Source organism: Homalodisca vitripennis, chromosome 4, assembly GCF_021130785.1.
Source record: "Homalodisca vitripennis isolate AUS2020 chromosome 4, UT_GWSS_2.1, whole genome shotgun sequence".
Classification (NCBI taxonomy): Eukaryota; Metazoa; Arthropoda; class Insecta; order Hemiptera; family Cicadellidae; genus Homalodisca; species Homalodisca vitripennis.
Window position 1 is genome coordinate 156,283,157 of NC_060210.1, and position 27,183 is coordinate 156,310,339.

Sequence of the window (27,183 nt, forward strand, 5' to 3'; positions counted from 1 at the left end):
TCAATTTCTCTAGAAAATCATATTATTTAAACCTTAGATATTTATTTATTAAAGAATGGTGTTTCTAAAGGCAATTTTTTTATATAAAGGGGGTAAAGTGTATTTCCACTTAAGGAAAATATTACAAACAAGTTGTTTCATAAAGGACAATCTAGGAGAGCAACTACACTTTTTGAGTTGTTGAACACATGTTACCTATGTCAATAACGTTTTGAGGGTTCTTTGTTTGTACATGATTTACAGATTATTTCTCCCCAAAAATTGGACAGCTTATAAAATAAAATATGAAGTTTTGAATAAATTTATAAGTATTTATAACTAAATTCTTAAACTTACGATGTTCATGTAATAATTAACATTGTAAGATTTCTGGTTTACATACAGTCAGTTATCAGTTAAACTGTAATTCTTGACTGAAAATGGATCTCCAAAGTGAAGCTAAAATATTTAAATAATATTGCATCTAAAAACGTAAAATATATCAAAATTATAAAGTTTAGAACCTTCTGAATCCATTAGTGACCAATATCATTATTACTTTAGTTACAAATTTCTTTAGTTACTAAAAACACCATAATATGCACATAGCACAGTTCTTAGGTTTATGTAACCCAGTTTCATAACTAAAATTTGGTTCACGTCACATTAAAACATTGCTTACACAATTGACTTCTTGAAATATTTTGGCCTCACTGTGAAGACACATCTTCAGTTACAAGATTGTAAACCGAAACATTGCCACAGCAAGACTGGGATATTTCAAGAAGTTAATTGTGTAGACAAAAGTTTCAACTTTATTGAACATCAACACTTTGTTTTAGTAATGAATACCTTTTTTGGATTTCCTATTTCATGCGACTGCTGTATTTCTAAATTATGCACAATTAAAATGTATTAAAAAACATGGAATACATACATACTTAACAAAATATGGAACATTAAATAGACAGAGCAAATCAACAGATTTATTAAAATCGTAACTTATTTTACATACAGTATAAAATGAATATGTATAATACAGAATTATTAATATTAACCCTTTGCATGCCAGCCCATTTTCCAAAAGTACTACCCAGAAACGCCAAGGGCATTTTCAGCAGTTTTGCAAGCTTTCACTAAATGTATTGTAACTTTTTTATTTTTTAACAGATATTGATGATTTTTTTTACCATTATTTTGCTTATGAAATGCCCTTGTTCTGTTGGTAAATTTTAGTTGCATAAATGTAATTTAAACTTATAAAAAAGTTAAAAATTAAGAAAAAAAAGTTTAAAATTTCCAAAAAAACATTTTTTTAGCACAAATAAGTGGTTTAAAAAAAATGTATGCTGATTTCCTGTTATATCCTCGTAAACTATATCTAACCCTTAACCTAATTACAAAATTTCAAAAGCCTACCTTATATAGAAGTCCAGTTATGATTTTTTTAACTAAACGTGACACGGGCACAGTTTTTATAATTTGCATGGACGTTGTATGTAATGTTACATTATATTCACAAATCAATATTTGACACTATACAAATCGGTACTTTGGGATTATATTAACCACACCAGTATGAAGAACACAAAAATATAAATTTATAGATATATTATAAACAAACATTGTAGAATGAAAAAACAACTTTTTAATTACAAAATTACAAACTTACAAAGATTATCAATTGTTAATGAGGTCAGATTCGCTTAAACTTTTTTCAATGAACTTAGAACATTATAAAACGATGTATTTGAGTAACAGAACTAACATTCCATCAATCAACAAGCATTTCCAGGTATTGTGATCGGTATTGTGGTCGCTGTTATCTTATCTTTCTCGAGAATCCCGATTACGGCAGGCCGCACGGCATCACATGATTATTTAAGTTTTTTGCACGGTACATAATTCCCTTTCCATTACAATTCAATTTATATTTCTGATCAGCCCCTCTAGAATTATATTTACTGATAGATACTATCTCGAGGGATGTTTTTCTTTCGTTGACATCAGCGCGAGCTTCGGAAGGACCTTCGGCCGGAGGCACTCGCATTTTGGGTGGCGGAGTTTGATCAAGAATAATAACAAGTTTTGTGTGTTTTTTTCAATAAAGAGTTTAGTTTTTGTTTGGTAATGTTTGTTTTTGTTGAATTTTTGTGTTTGGAGAAATGTAGGGGTAAAATACGAAAGTACAACAAAGCGAACGGGCGGCGAGACTCTGCAATCACGTTATCTACTACACCGCTCGACTTTGACCTCTGTCTGAGGATGGGGAGGGGTTTGCGATAAGACAATTCCTGTTTTATACTGACGAAATATTGTTCTACGCTAATCTAGTAATCAGTAGAAGCTAAATGTCAACTGTCTGAGGATGGGGAGGGGTTTGCGATAAGACAATTCCTGTTTTATATCGATGAAATATTGTTCTATTAATCAGTTGAAGCTAAATGTCAAATAACGATTCATGTCTGGGTGTGGTATGTATAATCCCAAAGTACCAATGAATCTAATAAAAGGGGCATAGTAAAAATGCCCTAACAACAAAAGTAATGAGAGAATTACAAACGTAAACAACGCATAGCAACACGAACGTAACCTCAATCTCGACCAAACAATTCAACAGCTGCGAAGCTCAAATACGACCAAACAAACAGTCCATAAAGGAATTAACTACTTTTTGGTTGCAAAGCAACTAATCGACGATCGATTAGTCAACATTTCGCGGCAATAAGATGGACTATAAGGAAATTACAGGTGAAAAACGTGACGTACCTATATTACGGCCGTTGGCGATTTTCAGTTGAGTAGCCGACGGCCGTAATACCGGTACGTTGGCATGCAAAGGGTTAAGTAATAATTTGATTATTTTCTATAAGCCTTCTATTCATAACGATAATATCTTCTTTGATTAGGGGCTGGCTTTATTGCTGGTTGTTTTGCCATTAGATTCATTTGTGGTGGCAAACCTTGACCATGACCTCGCCATAACATTGCTATCAAAATATAAAACCCTCCTATAGTCTTGGACACGAGTTCAATTAATGCTATAAATATAGGAGTTGAAACTTTTATCAGGTTGTTGAATTCCCTGAAGAATCGAATAGAATAATCCCCAAGATATTGGATTCCATACAATAATGCAGTAACTGTTGCCATCAACAGTGCGCATATAAATTTGGAACTTTCTTTTATATTAGACCATGTAATTGTTTCTCGCAACATATTGGTAATGTCATTCTTTATTTCAGTCCAATCTACTGAAGTGTTGTTATGAGTTGAAGATTTTACATCTGGTTCAAATTTTCTGAAACAAGATACATGTATGGTTTATTAGTAGTAATCATATGAAGAACAAAGAAACTCTAGAAGTACAGAATTATTTCAGCAAGTGCCTCTTTAATCACATTTGAATCAATCACCCTTACACCATCGCTGATCTAGGAAACATGTCACATTAAAATGCAAATACAACAAATTTAGCTGTGTTCTGTCAGAGTTTATCTGCCCTGGTTCTGAGATATCTCTCATGTAGTCCAGGACATGGATGAGATGGGTAATTAATATCTTCAACATGTTTACTGTGACATGAGTAAACGGTGACTCATAGTAGACTTAGTTGAAATCCTTACTGAATTTCACTGAACTTATTCTGTTCTGCGGAACATATATGTTTTAACTAAACTATCATATGCCAAATTCCTCCATTTTCTTGTCATCTGTGACTCATACGTATATGTAGGACTCCAGTGACTCATGTTGCAATAGGAGAAAGTAACAATAATGCAGCAAACATGTGAAACAATAGCAAGAAAATTTATTTTGAGAGACAAAAGAAATTGTTTTGGCTGCAAGACATGCTAATCATAAAATAAGGGAAATATTTGTGCATAAGGGAGGAAGAAGAAACCATGAGTCAAACGTATGGGATGTATTGTACATTGAACAAAATAAAAGATTTGTCTGCTGTGACATATTTATTAAAAGGAGTGTGAATGCGTGGTCAAGAAATCATTAGACAAAACCAACAAAAGAAAATGATAACCTATTTTAAATAACCTATATGGATGTAGGTCAAGTTTTAAAACATATGTAAAATATTTTGTTCCAACATTCTAAACCTTGTTTTTATATGTATTTACTGTAGGTATATTCAATATACAGAGTGAGTTTTATGTCCTGGCACACCTGGATATAATTTAAATGGCCCGAGATATCTATGTGAAACCTTGACCCTACCTATTATAACATATTTTTTAATTTTTCAAGTTGTTGAAAATTTTGCCCCCCTTTTCTAAAGGGGGGCAACTAAAAAATTTTCAAATATAAACCCCTATCATGTGACCCCTCATTTTAAAGGGAATAAAAAAAGAAATCCAATAATGCAAACTAGAGGTCTCTACGTTTATTTTAACAGATTTTATGACAAATTTACAATTGAGTAAAGGGGGGCAACTAAACATTTTCAAATACAAAATTTGCTTACTTCAGGCTATACCTTAAAAACATTGACAGCTATAAAATGTAAAAGCAAGGCTTATTTTTTATACCATTCGTATTTTTCAATAGAGCAAATCTTTCTCAATAAGTTTTTTATGTTTTTTATTTTTTCATAAAATTCAGTGCAGCTAACTGCAAAGTTAACTTTGCATAACATTAAATTTCGAACTGTGGATTCGTGCTCCTCGATCATCACTCCAGGCAATGTTCATCATGGAGAAAACTCTAAACTGAAGCAGATGTTCCAGGAAGACAGTAAACATATTCAATTATAAGTCCAAGATTTGGCACTGAAATATTCTGCTGTTTAAAAGAATAGAACAGCTCCATCCATTTTTCTTCACTTGGTTTCTTCTCGTCTTCTTTTTCCCATACTTCTACTTTTGAGGCCCACAATCTCTTGGCAAGGACAACCTCGTCAAAAAGTTTGTCGATGTTTATCTTGAGTTTTCCGGCACTTTTATTAATTACTTCTGCAGTTCTTTCAATGTTTTCCCATGAAATGCTGTTTTCATTGACCCAGACGAAATCTTGAGCTTCTCCAAAACTATCTTCCCAAAGTGTAATGTAAGAAATAGACCTACTGTAAAATTTGTTAAAATCACTGGTCATTTGGTTACAGTCAACATTGCTTTTACCCTTAAGTGTTTTAAGGACCGTTTTTGCTCCATATGGGATGAAGTTAGACTCCTTTCTTTCTTGAAAATTTTCCTTCAACTTTTGTAAGGCATGTACAACATCAACAGCACTGGATTTGTTTTTCTCCATGGCTAAAATAGTTTTATTAAACAATGCTAGCTGACCATGTACAAACCATAGGAACACTTCACCTCGCTCATCATCAAAGAAGTTCTTTATCAGAGATGGACACATTTCCTGAGACAAGAAGTACTCTTTCAAAGCAGAAAACATTTGAATCATCAATTGCTGGCATAAGGGGGAGAAATCTAGTATTTCCGTGTTGTATTAATTTGCGGTATTCAATATCTGCAAATTCACATAATTCTTTGAGTTGAGTAACCCTTACAGTGTAAATGTGAAAATACTTGTAGATTTTCACAACAAGGGCCTCGATTTCAATGGGAAGCATATCTACAGCAGTCTGGACAGCGTTGTGGACGATATGAGCACCACAACCAATACCATTTATTGATCTTCCAAGTTCGTTCTTTATAAGAGCAAATACATTGTTATTCCCTCTTCTCTTTACTCCACCAAAGTTTATTATTATTATTATTATTATATTATTATTATTAGTTTGAATTGCAGTTATCACCACAAAATCCTACAACTTTCTCTTCTAATTTATTTTCTTTAACAACTGTCATCAGGTGATTAAACAATATTTCAGCGGTTTCGCCTGGTACAGACTTAAAGTCTAATAGCTTGACTTGCACACCAGATTCCTGTTTAAAATAACGCACAACTATAGGAACAAGTTTAACTTCTTTTTTGTTTGTAGCATCCATACTTAACGCAACAAAGTTTGCATTTGATAAATCATTATTTAACTCCTCAAGTGCCAAAGGTACTATCACATTTAAAATTATAGCTTCACATTTAGTTTTGCCCAAGGAAAATTTCGGTTCAAAAAATTTGAATTGGAGGAGCACGAGTTTGAATTAAAACTCAAATTGTGATTCGCTGTATGATAGGCGAATGTTGCCTCTTTTGCAGCTATTTCATACTCGTTGTCTTGTGGATTGACGTTTTTGAAAAAAGTTGAAATTTTGGAACAACCAGCAAGGCCCAATAAACTATTTTTATGTTTCTTTGAATTTAAATCATCGTTAACATCAGATTGGCCCCCATGAGCTACAGAAAATTCAGAAACACATTGCTCACATTTAACTCTGTCATCCTGTGTACATAACTTTTTTAAGAAAGGATACTTGCTCTGAAGGTTGTCATTAAATCTGCAGACTCTTTTAGGCATGATGTGGCTACTAAATTACTAAAACGTGGCACTAAAGTTTTAGAATACAAAGAAAACACTAAATTAGTTTTGAGCACTTCAAATTCATACTATAGTGTAAACAATACATCAACAACACAAGGGATATATACTGTCATAAATAGGATTGAAACAAAATAACCACTATTCACGTGAAACTAGAGACAGAATATGGGCTAATGGCGGCTGTTTGTTTACTTTCTTCTTCAATCGGAATCGACTCGTGTTTTTCCGTAATTTCTCGGCAGGTCGGTTTATTTCGGGACCACGCTGAACCGACCAGGTGTTGTGTAGTCGTGAACCTCTAGACTAAACTACAACTAGGCCTAGCTCAATTGTTTTAAACATTCGGCTCCTCTGACGTGACCGGGACAAGCAGGCAACCAGGCGGGACACCGGGACAAGCTTGCAAAACCGGGACTGTCCCGGCCAAACCGGGACGTATGGCAAGTCTATCTTTAAGTATACATAGTTCTGAAGTGTGTGCTATTCACATGAACTAAGCCTTGACAATTTATCACTAAAATTTGTCAAAAATGTGTAAATCTGGTGTTTGAAAAAAATAAAAAATGTGCTTTATCTTCTGAAATGGTAGGCTTGCAAAACTTTTTTCTGAAGATAAATAGTTAAAGTTATATACCATTTTTAGCGCCATTTACAAGGCAAATAAGTGCTTTTGAAGAAAATTATTTAGGACTACTTTTTTAAAGAATGAGCTATTTTGAAGCTAAACGAAAAAAAAACTAACTCTATACCAAGAAATATATATACAGTGATTTTTTCATATTTATCTAAAATTTACTTGGCAGAAGAAAAGCAGAATGCGCTAAAATTTTGATTTAATGTTTATATGAACTTACCTAATAACTTTAACTTTTATGATTATTTCTCTTCCATTCCACACAACATTTTCAATCAAAAACCAGTAGTTGCCGAAAGCAATATTTTCCAGGTTAATCCAAAGACAGTGGCCTGTTGGTGGTCCTATATAGTCAGAACCTGTAAAATTGAGTGAGTGTAAGAGAATGATTAATTCAAGTGACCATATTGACTTAAAGTATAAATGTAATATGACTATGAATTTAATATAAAGCAACACAATGAACAAGTTTTTCTGTGTTGACATTAATATAGTACTGAGTGATTCAGCTAGTGCGAACCGCAGAACAGGGAGTTTCGTGTCTGCAGCACCAACAACCCCTCTCACGTATTCAGTAAACAAGCCGACGCCGTTGCTTAGTACCTGTCCTATCACTGAGACTTGCTCGCATGCCTCAATCTCAATAGTGGCCAGTTAGGTTTTGGTTAAAAGTTAAGCGTTATTTGTTAAAAAACTTTTAAAACAACATTTGTTTGGCACTGACTGTACAATGTGCTCTGGCGTCGAGTGGAGAGGGAACAGTTGCTTATGCACAGGCACTAGCCATTATAGAGCACCCCTAAAGTAATCAAATAACCTACAACATGTTATCCATTTTTTTTAGTTTTCGAGTTATTAAACTGTTTGTGCTTTTAAACTAAACTCTTGACTTTTACAACATTCTTGGCTATAGCCACATAAATAGTTTAACTTGACATTTTTTCAAAACTATTTGACTGGTAAATGTATCTGGCAATATAAATTTGTCACCATACATCTATCTACCCATGGTGTTTTGAAAAGTAATTAAATGTTAGAAACGTAAAATCTTCAAAAATTTAAAAATCTTGAAAGCGAATTAAAAATAAATATCTTATTCTTTTTTCTCAATCATAACTTAGAAAACATGTACATTTGGTCATCTATTTATCCTAAAAATATGGCAGTGCTACCCTAATCACATCATACCTCATATCGCATAGAGCCGAAAATTCCAGTTTTATTGGAAGATAGAAAATCAGTTAAAACAATACAGTTTTCGTTAACATTACTATGAATTTTAAAATTACAAAAACCTGGTATTACAATCAATACTGCAAACAGTTGGAATATAAATATTCGTACAATGATAAAACTCTTTAGTTTTAGCAGTTAGTACATCTGATAGCCATTATTGTCCAACTGGTTCTACATTATCAGTCATTTATTTGTAAGAAAGATAAAAGTTTTCTGGAAAACCATTATAATCTTCAGCTTGGTGGTGCTATAACATTTCTTGACAAAATGCCAACCTTCTCGCATAGTCTTCAAGTTTTAGCTGTTGGACTCTTATAATGTGGTATGGATGAAAATCTTCTTACTGGAGTATACGATGAACCACTAACTTTGTAATTTTGTCCCAATTTGGCGTTCTATGCGTTTGATATTAATTCCAGGATTTACTTTCACTTCTTCAAGCACAGAATCGACAATATCAGGGTCATGCATTTCTAAAGGATGATCAGCTCCTTCTTCAGATACCAGTTCTTCCAGGTAAGTATGAACTCTTAAAATCAAACGGTGATCGGGGAATGTATCAGGTTGAAGATCAGTGACGTACAACATGCAGACTGTATAATCTGGTGGCTTCAGAGGCATTACATCTTGCATACCCATAATAATAGCGTATTTCTGCAGAATCTCTATGTGAAAAAGGCATATAGTATAGTTATTTACTCACAAACTATCATTCACTTAAAGTCCCAAAAATAGAAAAATTATATTATTAACAACACCTATTTCAACACTGTTTATTCTTCAAATTTAACAAATACATTAAAATTCACCACAATAATTAATGCACAAATCAGAAGCACGTGCTTGTAGTGTGATGAAGAAAGATATGACTGGGAAAGGAATGTAATATAAATATCATGATTATCTCCCTAACCTTTCCCAGATAACTTTTAACTTTCTTACAAATAAATTACTGGTACTGTAGAACCAGTTTGGTAATATTGCAGATAGTCAGGCTATCAGATAAAACTCACTGCTAAAACAAATGAGTTTTACATGAGTTTTTATATTCTATGTGTGTGTTGTATTTATTGTAACAACAGGTTTTTGTAATGTTAAAGTTCAGAGTATTGTTTAAATGTCAATTTTATTTGCATAGTTTAATTAATTTACTAATTTATTGTACTGTGTTGTCACACAGAACTAATACTTGTATTTGACAACTAAAACGTGTGAATAAAAATGATAGGAATCATGATTGATTATGTTTTAAATGATTGTCTAATATTCTATTAAAACTGGAATTTTCGGCTCTTGCGTTTTGAATAAAATTTGAGGCCTTTTGTTTGCTGGTCGATGTAAAAGTTTCTTTGTCGCGTTATGATCTTCTGTTCTATCAGTAATGAAATGAGCTATAGACTTGAAATTTTGCATTAAACCTCAGTGAAGCCTGTTACACAACACGTGGTGTGGCGTACTCCTATCTTGTAGTATCTAGTCTGTGCTGAGTGTTTGGACAAAATCTGTGGTAGGCTTTGGTTTTACTAATGCAGAATACAAGTACTTTAAATGATCTGAGCACAATGACAGCAATCACTACAGTTTACAAAATCAATGCTGGCCATGAGTATGACTGAGGGATGAATAAAAATACACTGTGACTGTGACTTTGGGGATTAAAAAATATATCATTTATATAAAGAACACATAATGTTTTTACTCACAAGAACATAAATATCGTTTATTTTCTTAAGTTGCCATTGTAAATTAACTTACCTGTGATAGCTGGCCATACTTTTCTTTGATAAAAATGTTCAACTCTCATCCTAACAACTTCCAAATCTTTTATGAAATCATTTTCTTCATTGTATATTTGAATGACATCTCTGAAAAGGCAAAACATTAATATAAAATATCCTAATAATCATTCAATATGCAATAATAAATTGAACAAAACGCAAATAAAACAAAGTGTTAGCATTGTATAGATAATTTGTTTCATACATATATCACTCTTCCAACTCTTCACGACCTGATCAAAACTAAACTGAATGTATTTATTTTGTAGCTCTAGATTCATATCCTTTTATTCTTTTCTTTTAGCTGGATCAGGGGTTAAAATAGCAAATATAATTTCTTGTGTTAATAATACGCTAGGGGTAATCTAAAATTTAATATCTTTATTTTTCAACTGAATCTAAAGCAGCACAAGTAATTGCCCCACAACATGATATTTTGGTAAAGGTGTGTGGTATCAGCAAGAACAAACAGTCCCATGACTTGAATTTTGACTAGATAACCTGTGCCAGCCAATTACAATGGAGCCAATAAAAACTGTTGACGATTGCGATACGATGTAAAAATTGATAAAAGAATGCAATAAAGAGATTATTATTATTATTATTACTTCACATGGAAGCAATTAATCATTTTACAATGACGTACCGGTAAAATATCAATATCGTGTGGATGCTATAAGAGTGTACTACCACATTGTGTACAGCAAACGTTGCTACGTCCTGCCACTGCTTGAGTGGAAGAGGTTGGTGTGATGACTGTCGAAGGTAAGTTACAACTTTATTATTTTTATTATTTACATTTTTTTAAGATTTAATTTTTAGCAAAATCAATTTATACTATTTATGAACAAATTCATTTGTTGGAGCTTGTCTGTGCCTGTATTGTTTTGCACAATTTTGTATAGCGTGTATATTGGATATAAAAATTACTAGAATAGTTTGCCACACTATTAATTTACATCTGAATATTATTAATTGATTTTTGATGACTTACATAAACCTATAGTGACTTGTCATGACTAAAACTTGCATGACTTTGCATAAGGTGTTTCAGGCTTTGTTTGGGTTTGTAATAGCTTACAACCCTCTTATTAATTATTTTTTGTTCCTGAGAAAAAATTCCTTTGGAATTTTAAAGAGTATTTGATGAAGGTTGAGCCATTTTTATAGTTCCATCAATCAAGTTTAAAGTTGGCTGGTACTATCAGGATCTACCTCCTAACGCAAAAAGTGATAAACTAATTTTATACATTAAATTCATAATTAATTAGTTAACCTATCAGTTTTGTTTTGACATCAAAATTCAAATTTGGTTATTACAATTGAAATGTTATTTTTAGTCCACTTAAATCCGTTACTTAGAGTTGTATTTTAATGTTTTACTAATGTAATTTAAACTAAGAACCAGAGTGTCAAAGCTTTCAGTTCTCTTTTAGTTTAATGTTGCTACAAATATTGGTTTCAATTTGTGTTTGTTTTATATTTTAAACTTTACTTGATTTTGTTATAATTTTCTTTGCTCTTGATGTTATATTGATATGTCCCACCATTTGATGTATTATTCAACTATAGGTGAAACTTGGTTTAGCAAGTTCCTGAGATTTTAGGCCTCAACTTCCAAGTAATAAACTGCGACCCAAGGATACCAGCGTTGTTATAGTCATGGTCATAGACCGAAATTTCACGCAACGTCGAGTAGTTCAGTAAGCTAAAAACCACATTAGGGGTTTCCTTGTTTTGCAATCTTGTTTTGTAATTTAAGTTGGTCCGAATACATTCATATGTATTTGGGTAACAATGAAGCGAATTTCTGGGGCAGTGTTTTGGAGTTACCGTTTTCATTTTTCATCATGAAACCCCATTCCTCTAGGCACAATCAGTGGCTCACTGCTTGAGAATTGGAAATCTATAGCTGGGGAGAAAATGTGCGTACTTTTCCAGTGATTGTGGCTATAAAACCATCTAGCTAGGGCTAGTAGGATGATTCCGATTACCATTTGTATGAACCACCATCCCAATTCCATGATAAGGTTTTAAGTTTCCTGATTATTTTTTTGAGTCTGCTATGACCCCTGGAATTACCTCAGCCATCGCAGTCTCAGCGGTCCGTGGCAACTCCATCTTGCATCAAATTTTATTGGTTTTTTTGTGTGAAAATTTATCACAACTGATACCATTTTTAATCTTTAAGATTATGAATAAAGATGATTCTGATTCTGACATTGTAAGTTCATGGCCTCTAAGGAAGGACAACTGGCAGAGAGAGAATTCAATAAAACTTGGCATGATAGTTTATCTGTACTAAAAGAACAAATATGTGATAAAATTCTGTGGTTTATTTGGTATGTAGTGACCCAATACCAAAATGTATTTTTTATATCTATCCCAAAACATCTACACTTATTACACTACACTATTAGATTCAAACCTAAGAAAGGGTTTGGTTTTTAAGACTATAACTTGATTCAAAGGAGTGTAAAAATAATAGTGGGAAAGTGGAGATAAACCTAATATTCAAACATTAACCCATTCTAACAAAATTTCTGGGTGACCCTTAACTACATACAATAGCATACTTTCTTTACCTGTAGTCCTTTAATGAATCCACATAAAATCTTCCGATGTAAGAAGCTGTAAAAATCCTGGTCAGTAACATTTGATTTACAAATATTTGTACTCTTCTTTCTTCATCTCTTGATGCCACATTATCTTCAGAAAGCTTCATTTGTATTGTCATTTCCTAAGAAATCATGTTTTATTATTTAATAGGAGATATCAATTATATTTTACTTTAAATTTTATCTTTAAGTACTAGTTGCCCCGGTCTATTAAGAAGTACTATGAATAAGCATGTTTTATATGCTGTTGTTTTGTTTTAAATTCAACTTAAATGGCTTACAAGTATTTGTAACAATAAAACATAATAGATCATTTATAACTTTTTAAATTTATGAAGACCTTAAAAAGTTTGAAAATTTGTATTGAAAAAGTTTGTTATGAGATCATCAGTATATAAGAATAAATATTTTTACAAAAAAAAATGTTTTTTTTTATCTATAGCTAATTTATAAGAGAAAATGTTAGAGATGTATATAAAAACAAATTTGAAAGCACCTTTTCAAAATGTATAGAGCATTTTTAATGTTGGTTCATTTTATAAATAAGAACTTACACAAACATAATTTGTGGCAATTGTGATAGCTTTACACAATTCTAAAAACATAAAAATAAGTATAATAATTACAAGTTTAAATAGAGTAATTATTTTATAATCAAACCAAAAAATAAAAATAGCTCCGGATATATAAAAATAAAAATGTTTCTGCTTATTGTCTGGTACATGTTTAAAGTATTGCCGATTTCTGCCGCCTTTAAATAATTAATTGAATAATATACAATTTATTGAATATTATAAGTTCTAAAGGCCTTTAATTATATATGTTGATTCAGATTTAGATTTTTATTTACAAAACAATCGCTCATAAATGCAAAAACAATAAATGGAGTATTATATAGTATACATTAATAATGTTAAATAAAGTAAACTAGCATACATTTCATTATCATATAAACTCTGTGATCAATTAAAAAATTCAGTATACACAGTATTCCCCCTACAACAATGAGGATTTCAATGACCATCTAAACTTAATCACGTCAGTCTCCAACTTAAGAGACGATGTACAGCTATTGTATAAAATAGTTTTAAAATATGAAGTTTAGTGGCATGGAATAGTCAAATGGCCAGTGGTTCATAATGAATAATATTATGATTATGAAAAATATTAGAATTTCTTTTTAAAAGGATAAGAGAAGATAAAGTTCATTGTCCAAAATTCATTGAAGATAAAGTTGATATAAGTTATTCAGCACGAAGTTTACCCTCTGGCTTAATGCCTTTTGCATTTTGTATTAAATGAAAAAAAATTTACTAAGTGATATTTATGAAACATTCTTAAATTAGTATGCTGACAATTTTTGGTGAGAAATCAAATATTCGAATAATATGAGGCTGGTGCTCAAACAATAAAAAAAAACATATTATCTGAAATAATGTTAAAAGATAGACAGTATTTTTACTATAACGAACCACTTATTTTTAAATAATGTAGTCAATGAATTGTCTTATAGTAGGAGTATTGATTGATTATGTGCCAAATTAGTAATAACTAGTGAACTACACCATAGCATTATTTATCAGTTGTACAAATTCTATTTGAAAAAAGCAAAACAATCTTGCATTTAATTTCATATTTAACAATCACATATTAACTGCGTATATTGATGTGCTTTAATAAGGATTATACAAAAATAGAATCTATTGGTACTATTATAATCTATTATTCCATAATTACTAATATCGTTAAAGCTTATAGAAAAAAATAAATTCTTATTTTATTAAATCTATTAATAAAATAAGAACATCTGATAATACATAACAGTATTCACATGATAATGAAAGATTAGTTTTATACAAAATCAAGAATCCAAACTGTAAGAAATGTTATGAACATAAAAATATATTAGTGCCAAGGGATTTTTACGATATTTCTATAAATTTTTATTTATGTATACTGAGAGAAGTCCAAAATGGAAATTTTTCACTTGGAGTTGCCAAGCAATAAAATAATGAGAACTATTTTAAATTATGGCATACTTGTTTTAAATGATATATTGTTGCAATATCAATAATTCAAACTGCACAGACAAACTAGTTTTAAAGGAATAAAAAAGTAAAAAATTATGTTACACAGTTCTGAATGTTATTGATATACTGTATATGTACAAACACTGTTAAATCGGCTGGCCTACTTAATATATTTTTTTGTTCTATCACTCTTAGATCTAAAATGTTTTAATTTTACAGAATGCAACTATTTAGAATTGTTCTTTATCTATACCTTGGTATGAATTCAATGTAATTTAAACTCAAACTCAAACTCAAAAATCTTTATTTTTACAGTTTTTCAACCATACAATAGTGTCAACCAAAAATAAACGAAGTAATCCAGTACAACAGTAATTACATATGATTATCACATTGCACATTTCTATGGGTTACAATAAGAAAAAGAGCTATCTACAACTAGCTCGTTCCCATACCTATTTACATTCAATTCGTCATCAGGACAAGAAATCCCCGATGCTGTAACAACACCGCTGTAATAGAAATTTTCTTTACCCCGTTTCCGAAAGAATTGAAATTATTCTCTGACTTGAGCTCCCCCGGTAGTGCATTGTAAAGCCTGATCCCATTATATTTAAGGTGGTGTTCATAAAAAGCAGTTTTATGCCTAGGAAACAGAGATTTTTCCCGATTCCCGGAGATCGTAGATGTGTGGAAGAGTGTCAGACTTGAACAAAGGTAAGTTTCTATGGACATACTTGACAACATGTAGAATGTAAATGGATGGAAAAAGTTAATATGTTGTTGTCAGTAAAAAGAGGTTTGCAAGAAGAACGCCATGATTTCCCAAATATTATTCTAATTGCTTTCTTTTGAAGCTTGAATAATACTTTGGTCCTTGTGCACTCAAAGCCCCAAATTTCAATGGCATATGATAAAGAAGGATACACAATGCCATAATAAGCAGCTAGTAAGACCATCGGTACCAGCGAAAGCAGACAGGCGCCTCAACACAAAGATTCCCGAGCTAATCCTTTTACAGACCGCATCAACTTGCTGAGCAAAATTAAGACCTCTGTCAACGAATGATCCCAAGAAACTTAATGTTAAGACATGGTTCGATTGTATCATCACCAATTTGAAACATTCTGTTATCATCACTGACAGGACTCGCAATCTTAAAGTCAACGACTTTAGTTTTTTCACTGTTTAAGAGGTAAGCGGTTCTCCTGAAACCACTGCATTTAAAGCACCTGTCTCCTCACAAATAGCAACCTCAAGTTCATTGTGATGCCGAGCTGAAATTGAAAAGGTAGTGTCGTCTGCAAAAAGGCAGACTTTTCCTCTAGTGACCTGTTTGGGTAGCTCATTCACAAAGAGAAGGAAGAGAATGGGACCAAGCACTGACCCCTGGGGAACTCCCCAAGAGACCAATGCCCGTGATGACCGAACCGATGTTAGACAGCCACTGCTATCCACATAAGGTATTTTGAAACCAATTTGACCTCTTTCCACCAAGATAGCTAGAAATCCACGAATGAGCGACACCTCTTAGTCCAAGACAAGACAGCCTACGTAACAGGATGTCATGATCAATCATGTCAAATGCTTTTGACAAGTCGAAAAAGATCCCAGTACTTTTCAAGCCAGAATCCAGGGACTGAACCACAGAAGAAACCAAACAATGCATGGCATCAGATGTCGATCTATTCTTCATAAACCCAAACTGATTCAAAGAAAACACCTGGTTTGAATTCATGAATGACAGGAGTCTTGTTAGGAATATGCGCTCAAACACCTTAGGACAATGTGGAAGTGAGCGAGATGGGCCTATAGTTGTTACAGTCGTCCTTCTGTCCCCCCTTTTATGAACTGGTTCTTATAATTGCGCATTTTTTTTAGTGATGAAGGGAACTGACCCAGGTTGAATGACAGTGTTTATAAGATACGTAAGAGGTTTGACTATTGCATCAGCGACATGCTTCAATAGCTTTGGAGAGATTTCATCAGGTCCAGCAGAACTTTAGGCTTTAGAGATCTAATTTCCCTCATCACCTCTTCTTCTGAGGTAGGAAAAATGAAGAGTGTTTTACTGATCATTTCCGGCTGTACAAACTCCGTGCGATGACCCAATACTACTGCCTGTAGACATTGGTTGACCGATACTGGAATAAAATGAACTAAACACTTCAGCCACCAGATTGGGTTCCACCATCCTGGATCCTTTCTCGTCAGACAGATGGATGAAATAAGTTCGCTCACTGTTGGATGATTTAAGGTCGTTGATTGATTTCCCACGTTGTCTTTGTTTTGTTGGTAGACTTCTGGATCCTATTTAACACAGCATCAGACTTGTGCTTACGAATCTCCTTTTTGTACATCCTTCTCAGTTGCCGGTATTCAGATCGGAGAGGGTGAGCTGCTTCTAGATGATTCGAGTCAGAATAGAGAGAATGCAGCTGATCCTTCATAGATAACAGTTGTGGAGTAAGTTTAGGTTTCAAAGTTGAGTTTCTACCTTTCATAGACTTCCTGAGTAAAGGGAAAGAAATATCAAAATAATATTTCAACTTATTCATGAAGACATCAAACAATGTATCAAGACCACCCAATTCAAAAACTTCACTCCAAAGCTCCCTTTTGAGATGAAGAGTGGAAACTACGAATATTTTGCGGTGGTGTGAATTGACGTGATAACCTGTACAAAGGGCCAGAGTTCAAGTCAGCGACAGAGAGGTTAAAAGTAGCTAACTGACCATGATGATCAGATAATGCGGTTAACACAACCTCACTGTTTACCAGCCGATCATCTATGTTAGTAAAAATGGTTATCAATCACAGTCTTAGAGTTTTTTACCTCTCTAGTGTAGGATGTGATTGTATGACGCAGATCAAACGAGGCCATTGTGTGGAGAAATCTTTTACACCATGATGACGCAGATGACAAGTCTATATTAAAGTCGCCTACAACAACTAGGTGTTTTTCCTGATAAAAAAACACTGTCTAAACAATCACTTATACTGCTCAGGAAACTGTTCGCAATTATAGGTAGGAATCCTATAAACAGCTAAGACAAACATAGATTTGCCGCATGCCAGTCTCACCCTGGCACCAGCCATTTGGCAGAAGTCTTCAACGCAAAATCTAGACACATCAACAGCCTCCGACTCAATGTGGCATCCAGTCAATATGCAGACTCCACCTTTTAGCCGGGCCTCACGACAGTATGATGACACACAACCTTGAAGTCAGGTAAACTAAAACAATTAAGCTGCTCGCTAGTCAAGTTATGTTCAGTCAAACATACTACGTCATGACTTTCACATTGAAGATGGATCTGAAGTAGCTCGGCATTAGATTTAAGGCCACAAATGTTTTGGTGGAAAACAACAATTGGCCTCTCCCGGCCATCCCTGGCATGACCATTCGAAGCAAGGGAAGCGCCCGTTAGGTATTCAGCTCTCGGCCCCCAGCTCTTCCATAAAAAATTATTTTGTACTGATGAATGGGTCCAGGACTCCACTTCTCACCACCGGCGATAGCAGCTTGATCTAGGTTTTGATAAATTTGGCTTAAGATCATTACTGCTCGACGACCCGCTATAGAAGGGTTTTTGAGGCACCAGACACCCGCAACTTTTCCATCTCGTTTTAAGTTGGAATTATACCATGTTCTAGTCATGAATCGTTTGTCCATACTGTTTGAGGACGAATTTAAATGGTTTATTTTATCAATAAAATATTAAAATATATCAGTAATCAATATTAGATACAAATTCAGATCTAATAAACTAAAATATTACATAAAAATATTGTTATGGTTTGTAAACTTTTCTTTTCCACTTTAGCATGTTTAAGAAATGCCTTTAACTATATTTGACAAAGCCACAAATACGTTCTGGGTCTACAAGGTGTGATATTGCCCCATATCTCACCAATTTATCAACTGTCTCATTCCCCGCAACCCCCTTATACTCCAACACCATATCTGTTGCAGATAGGGCTCTAAGTTAAGTAATAGCAGATGGTCCCAAACTAAAATTAAACATTCTGGGAAAAAACACAAAGGTTATTTTTACGACAAGTGCAATGAGAGTTTCTCGTCCTAAGTGAAAACAAAAAAAAAGCTTAGACGTAGAGGTATGGTTACTGAGAAATATTAGTGTAGCTTTACTGTCCAAAAGAATATTGATCTTTCACACAAAAGAATTTGGCCTTCAGTTCCCTTGATAGATTGTTTAGAAACAAGGATATATTGCAAACTTTTTTGTTTTAAATAGTAGGATAGAACCCAGGAACTTTGAAAGTCACAAGTGTGGTCCCTCGGCAACCAAATCCATCCCTTCATTCTTCCTTCATCTATCGGTGTACCACATCTGTGCAATAACAAAGTATTGTATATATAATCTTATGGCTAAAAACTATAAAATAATGCATACAAATATAAGCTTAGAATCCTATATGTGGGCCTATACACTTGACTAGTCTGAGACAAAATGTAATGTCCAATCTGAAACAGAGCAATGTATTACATCAAAAAATTTGACGAGGCAATTACAAATATGTGAGAGCCAAGCAGAAAACTGTGGTCTTCATTGAGCATTGACGGGTAAATATGTTCATAATCTAGGAGAACACACGGAAATTGATGAAGAACGTTCTATTGGTGACTTGAAGTAAGAGGCAGATGAATACAAGCCAGAAGCACTTGCAGGTGGTATATTTAGGATTGGAAGTTATTGTGGTGGACTGTTATTGTTTTGTATTTAAATAATGGAAATAATGGAGGTCTGAATATTGTGTGTTTTAAAGAATTTTAATTGGATTGAACGTTTATTGTCATATTACAATCTTACAAGATCCAGCTATGCTGGCAAGACAGATGACATAGCCAGAAATAGAACAATAATAAATAATATAGTATATTGTCACTGCTACGTAATATAACCTAATATTATCTTATATTAAAAATTAAACACAATAATTACAATGCACATAAAAGCAGTATGAAGATGTCAGACATTAACATTCCAAACACTGAAAGTTGCAAACCTGAGCATCATTTATAACAATATTGTTAAATAAATAACAAATATTTGTCAAACAATTCCCTTTCCCTGGTCTCCCATCATTAGTAGTAATAATAGCACTATCCATTTAAAAATAACAAGATTTCAGTCAAAATGATTCACAATAACAAATAAATAAACTCTAATATAAATAACAATATTAAAATGCTCAGCTTTGAATAATTAATTAACTATAAACAAGTAACTATATTAAAATTTCTTATGTCAAATATTTATTTTGTAAAACATTACTGTCAGACAATGTTAAGAGTGTAGCACACCATAATGTTATAACAATCATTCATTAAAACAATACAATTAGTAACAATATAATAAATTTAAAATAATAAAATCGAGATTGACCACTGGTTTCCTTATTATATTTCTTAAGACAAAACACTGGATCTAAATAACTAGAATGTTACATTTTTGTTATAGAAATTTGACCTGTGGCATTTATTTAAAATTATTAGGCAATTTATTATAAAGTTTAATGCCCATATAAGAACACTTTTTTTCCAATATTTTTGTGGTATGTATGGGTTATATTAACAAATTAGTATTTCTGGTATTGTGGTAATGATTCATAGTCTTTTCTTTAGAAAACCAGTTCAAATTTTGATAAACCTGACTCAGTACTTCATAGATGTACACACAAGGGAGAGTGAGGATCTCCAATTTCTTAAAGTTTTCATTAAAAAAACTTCTTCTGGATGAAAATGTCAGTATTCTTATAAACTTTTTTTAACTTATTCTGCTAGTTCTACAGAGCCCCACAATGTATTTCCAAACTTCATAATCGAGTACAAATAGCCATAGTATAGGGTCATTTTTGTTTTCAAACTTGTAATGTGTGTAACACAGCTCATATTGAAACAAATAGTATTTATTTTTTTTTAATAAGCTTTGTATTTGTCTTGTCCATGTCATGTATCATCAAAACAAGCTCCCAATAGTTTTATATCTTTGTAGTAATTTATTTATTCGTTATCTATGGTAACTTCTCTGTGCTGTCTGTTTTGAAAAATAACCATAATTGTTTTCTGAATGATACTTTTTATATGGTCTTATACAAGTTGTTTTTAGTTTTCTCTCTGTAATATATTATTTAAACCAATTCAAAGATGTGCCCCCCACTGGACATCTTTTTAAATTGTTCTACAGTCTTTAAATAAGATTCATTAAATGATTAACCATTTCACTATGTTCTTATGTTCTCAAATTACTTTCCCATTACCACTATATCTCTACTCCATCGTGATTTCCTGTGTTTATACCAATTTCCCGTTTTATAATTTGCCAGGCTGCTTTTACATTACACTTAGATTGTGCTAGGTATAAATCATTAGAATACTTAGCTTCTCTAACCACCTTTTTAACAATTTTGTTACATATTTTTTAATGGGCTTTAATTTCTTTGTCATCTGAAATTTGTGCCTGTTTGTGGAGCTTTCTCTTATTTCTACTTAAAATTTGTAACCCTTTTGCTATCCACTTAATTATAATTTTTGTGTTTCCTTTTTATTTCTGAACTTATTCAATAAAAAACCAAGTTTTCAAGAAAAATACTAAGGGTACAATTATATGGAGTTCTGTATAAAGATAGTATAATTATTCGGGGTTTTAAATCCAAATTTTTATTATGGAACATTCAAAGTAATAGTTGTCATTTTACATTTTTAAGTCATTTTGGACTTTAAGTGAATTCCTTATTGGATTAACATTATTTGTTGAATATTTCCTTAACATGATCATGTTCAGAATTTGCTCAGAAAAGTTAGCAAATCAAGACCTTGGTATTTTGTCCATTTTCAATTATTAACAGCAGCCAACAAACTTAGATTGTATGTAAATTCATCAGAAAACCTAAAGAAATTGTTGCTTCACCTTAAAATCGCAAATGCCTGTGTAGTCTGCTGTCCAAAAGACTAAATATTTTAAAGATTGATTATTGTTTAAAGACTCAAAACATGTCTTTGGAGCAATCCAAACATTACACTACATGAATATTGATAAATCCAAAGAATTACTTGAAGTTGTCAACCTAGTGATTGAATGAGCTCTTTGTACACCTAGAGAATGTTCTTTTGTCGATGGAAGAAAACATAATTCGAGACCTTGGTTACAGAATAACCTTAAAAGGAATACAAACCTAATCGAAGAAGGCTTTTAAAAATTTCCTGCCCCCAAAGATCAGCTTTAAAGCTTGTGTTTACCCTGAAATTATCAATTATTGGAGTTTCTGTTTGTTCTATTTTTCCCATTGTTGTTGTGGAACCTAGTTCTAGTTCATATTAAATTGTTTATAAATGCAGACACCAAACCAATTCTATAGATAAAAAAGTTTTCCTATCACACCCAGGGTATGGAAATATATGTCAAACTTGTTACTGAGGAATAGAATACAGGATACTTTGGTATTATCTGGAGGCCACTCTATTTTTAGAAGAGTTTTTCTTACTGGGAACCTAGAAACAACATTATAAGAAAGAATAGCCTTTATTTGACTTACTGTCAAAACTAAATGTCATCGTGACGCTTGACTCTGGTTTTCTGCCTCCTAAAATGAAGCAATGTAAGAGAAGGAAACCACTCTGTTCCTATCTACTATTTGTTATTAGGTGTTATATAAAATAATAGGTAAATACATTCATATGTATTGTAAGTAAAAGTTAACAATTATTAGCCCTCACGTGATCTGAGCTTGAATTTAGGTACTATCTTAAGGAATGTTACTAACTTTACATATTTAGTACAACCTAATAAGTAAGGGAAATTAATTTTTCATAGGATGCTTTAGATTTGGAATTTGGACAATTTTGCTATAACTCAATCAACTGATAAAACTCTTCTATCCGTCTGTTCATCTTTCCGTCTGTGTTTCACAGGATATCTCGAGAACGATAGATTACAAATTTTCTTGGAAGTCAATCATCGCTGGATATACAGAGAATGAATAACCTATGAAACCCTGAAAATTCTATAACCCTGAAATTTGGATGAAACTTCATTTCTATATAAGCAAGGTTGAGTTTGATGAGGTTGCATGTCTCTTTTGTGGATATTTCTCATCTGAAAAAGATGCCATGAATGATACATCCTTTGCCTTCAAACAGTGGAGAAACCAGAAGAACAATAGTCCTGGTATAATTACAGATAACCTTTAGTACTTTTTGGTGGTAAATAGGTCAAGGGAACTTTACAGACAATGGGATCAACTATATCCCACCACAATATTATTTAGATAACAGCGATAGCTTTGATGCTTAATGATGCCTATTAAATGACACGTGGTGTGGCATACACCTGTTTGGTTTTAAGAGAGAATTATTATTTCTGTAATCTTATGAAATTTTTGTATTAGTACTCTAGATAAGTTTTTTATTTAATTTATTGCTTCTTTTAGAAAGCTTGGATAAACTGGAGCATTGCATTGCTCTTAACATTGAGAGAACAACTATGTGTTGACAATATATGGAAAATTACCATGTAACCTTTACCAGTAATAGCTGAGTAACAATGAGAGAACTGAAATTTGGTAACTTTAGAGAACTAACTCTTTTACATAACTGGACATGTAGAATTTGTAATATTTTGTTATAACAATTTGTTATGACATTTTATGTTGTGAGATTTTTAAAACCCTATAGGCATATGTAAAAAATAAAAATTAAATATTGTGCAAGATATGAAAATTTGAACATGGCCAATTGTGTACAAGGGGAGTTCAATTAGTGTGCCAAATTTGAGCTCTAAGTAAAGTGGTTCCTGAGTAAGGTGTATCCAAGTATGAAAAATCACTTTTGGAAAGCAGTAAAAACTTGCCAATCAGTAGTGCCCTGGGCTGGGTCTTCATTTTCTTCACACTCATCTTCTATCCTCCTTCTAATTAGGGTTGTTTGCTGTTTAGACTTCTTTTGAAGTTCCTGTATTACCTTGTCTGCATTTTTTATTCTTCAAAAATCAAACATTTTCATTGTGGACACACAGTTTTTTTCCCAGCGAGAGACCCACAAGTTAGAGAATCAGGTACTTTGTAATATTTCCCTTATTGTAGCCTCCTATTGTGTTATACACCTAACTGGGTAGTTTGGTATTATCCAGAGGCCACTATTTTTTGTCAGATCACGTTGGACTATCTGGCACATAATCTAAAGCCAGGAAAGTACCAATCAGAAATGCCCCGGGCTATCAGTGTGGGCTTCAGTGGCACCTTTGAGAAACGAAAAGAAAAACATCCTTCAAAATATTATCTAAATTTAAGCTCAGATCACGTGAGCGCTCATTAACTTTTTATATTTAAAACAGGTACATATGTATTTACCTACTTCTATAGCTTAATCACAAATAGTTGATATGGACAGAGTGGCCTACTCGCTTCATTTTCGAAGGCTGAAAACCAGAACCAATCGCCACAACATGTAATTTTCACAGTAAGTCAAATAAAGTATGTTCTTTCTAATAATGCAGTGTTTTAGGTCGCTAATAAGAAAAACTCTTCCAAAAATAGTGGCTTCATTATAATACAAAAATACTTCATCTGTACAGTACCTAATCTAATACTTTTTTTGGGAGATTCTGTCCCATATAATGTTATTTAGTGTAAGTTTAGATTGGCAATTCCGGGAAGATAGGTTTTCTTTCTAGTAGTACTGCAGGAGGAAGGTGATTATGCTCTGAATGTTATTATTCATTTCCCTCTATTATGTTATTTGATACGTAAACAAAGTATTGTTCTCTTTAGGGCACTACCCATGTTCAGGTTTTTCATCGGACGGACCAAAATGAAAACATTCTGCCATATTGCAGATTTCATAGCATCCGCTTCTTTTACAGCATTTCTCCCAATGGCCATATAAAATTTGGATTGTATTTATGGCATGGGCTACAGTATAATAAGAGGCCACCACCACAATAGAATTATATTTATGATTATCTACTGTATATAAACAAAACTTTTGACACGAATTATGTTATATAAATACTATCTATGTTGTGTAACTATAAAATGTAATAAACAAAACAGTTTAACATTTAGTTACTTTGGGTAGGGTACGCTAAGCGGACCCGGTTTTTTATATCGAAGAATGTAATCATCGATACCTAATATTCGCATCTCAAATTCTAGACTATCAATTGATATAAAAGTATCTATAGTCCTCAATAACAATGATATGTTTTAAATTAAAATATGGATTTAATATTTACATGATGAAACAAATTATTATAAGCAAAATTAGGAAAACTGAAGACGACCATATTCGCTCCTCTCACAGTTACTTGTTTCTTTCCCACAAATTTCACATAATGGATTTTTCGGTACGAGTTCAACATGTTGAAGCCACGTAAAACATGTCTTATCATCTTTCAAAGCAATGTCGTGTAGTTTTCTAAAATTGACTGCCATTTTTAATAATTAACTGTTACTTATATGTAAAATTTAAATATAACCTTACTTGTATTATTTGAAAGTGTTTACAGCTGTTGATATAGATTATTTAAGTTATTTGTTCAAAATAATTAATTAGTATCGATTGATTATATCGGTGGTTATGATTAAGTAATATCGTTTGCCAATTTCAATATAAAAAACCGGATCCGCTTATCGTACCCTACCCGTTACTATTTTTTAAGGATATACTATGATTCTATTGTGGTGGTGGCCTCTTATTATCTGCAGCCATGGCATGCCTAGTTAGCCGTCCAGTCTTGGCCACTAATATTTTCCATCGGAGAAAATGTTTGTTTTGGTTTTTAGTTAGTAAGTTCTCAAGCATTTGTCCATAGGCTTCTGCACATGGCATACACACTCCTTTTTTTCAGTTTGAAAGTCTAGGCCATATCGATGATTTGAACATAGTCTGAAACTCTTTGCAGTCTCCATCTCCTAAGTACTACTTATAAGGAATGCATTCCTGATGGTAAACATTCAAGAAACCAATTTACCCTTAGAAATAATTTTTTCTAATCAAGTTTATTTTTAACCACATTGATTAATATATCATTTTAAAAATAATGTCAAGCTATCCAAAACTATAAAAAACCGAAAACCCAAAAATGTCAATTTCCTGTGGTCTGCTCCTCTTAATAATAATAATTGTTCTACCAAATTATCAACTACTATTACAAATGTTCAACTAATCTTACAACTTACCAACCAGAGTTTAATTTACTTGTGTCGGTTGTCAATAAACCGTCCCTTCTCAACTCGATTTGCGTCGTCAGGGCATAGCCTCTGTGGCCTCAGGCCTGTTAGTTTTCAAGTCACAATAATCATCACTGACAGTAGTTGACAGTGACAGGAATCAGTCATCAGTTAGCAACAGCTGATGGTAATAGAGGAAAGTTAGACATGTTCTCTTAATGTTATATGTAGTTTTATTACAATTTTCTTAAATAAAGTGAAGAAATAATATTTTAATTAAAAATATAAGTTAATATCGATATTTGTTTTATTACATATTTTTGAGGTAAATATAACTTCAATCAAATGTTTATATATACCATAGATTCCCAAAGTGATCAAGATGAACCCCCGGGTCCATGGGGAAACAGCTGTATAGAGGTGTGAGCCGACCATCACGAATCATTTTTTTAATTAAATCAGAATTTTGTACATTTTTGCACCACAAAAATAAAATGAACCAATCACTAAAAAAAGTTATTAACCATTTAAAAGTCGGCTCCCAGGTCTATGTTTTGAAAAAGAAAAAAACTATCGTGTATTAAAATAAACTACATCATATTTTTGTACCATTTTGTCCCACCAATTTTTATTATTGTACCAGTCAAATAACGGCTCATGAAAATATATGTTTTCCTTACCATGATGGAAGAGAACTAGACGTGCCGTACCCGTGTACTGCTGGTTGAAGCTGATTAGTTGCAGGCGTGACTTGTCAATGTCAATTGATACCTGTGACTAATGTTTATGTTTATTGTTACTGGTGATTATTTTTACAGGTTAAGGTGATTTAGTTCATTTGTGTGCACATGAGTATTACTCTACTGGGTTGTTTAATATAACAAGGTATTTAATTGGATAATTATAATTGGAAAAGTACTACGATTTATTTTGAACATTTTACAGAAGAATGCTTTGTATTTTCATAAACACTCTCCTATGAATTATACCTCAAAATCTTCGTATAAAAAGATAACCATGTATATCAATTTCGATACTTCATGATACGAACTTTCAAATAATACCATACACTCTGAAACACTATACAATTACTAAAACTAGTTTCTGGCAGATACTACCCTCTAGGACTACTCAGCCTCTGGTAGTTCCGGCTTATTTTTATTAATGTTATTGTTAGTTGTTTTATAAAGTACATGTAGTTTAAATCTTAGATACACTGTTAATATATATGTATATTCATATATAGTCACTGAAATTATTA

The 27,183-nt window shown here is 32.5% G+C and overlaps 1 protein-coding gene across 3 annotated transcripts; it reads right to left on the bottom strand.

Moving 5' to 3' along the window:
- Positions 1–943: 943 nt before the first annotated feature.
- On the bottom strand, positions 944–26,177 carry LOC124360373. Of its 3 annotated transcripts, none has more exons than XM_046813944.1 (5): positions 12,667–12,821; positions 10,059–10,168; positions 7,288–7,426; positions 2,827–3,280; positions 944–1,036 (listed from the first exon to the last, which is right to left on the bottom strand). In XM_046813944.1, exons 1-4 carry the CDS (start codon positions 12,816–12,818, stop codon positions 2,857–2,859), a joined length of 825 nt encoding a protein of 274 aa, XP_046669900.1. In that variant the 5' UTR covers positions 12,819–12,821; the 3' UTR covers positions 944–1,036; positions 2,827–2,856. The 3 variants fall into 3 exon arrangements, with proteins under 3 accessions (XP_046669900.1, XP_046669902.1, XP_046669901.1); XM_046813946.1 differs by lacking the exon at positions 944–1,036 and adding an exon at positions 25,936–26,177 and having other exon boundaries at positions 2,553–3,280; XM_046813945.1 differs by lacking the exon at positions 944–1,036 and adding an exon at positions 25,932–26,174 and having other exon boundaries at positions 2,553–3,280.
- Positions 26,178–27,183: the final 1,006 nt, after the last annotated feature.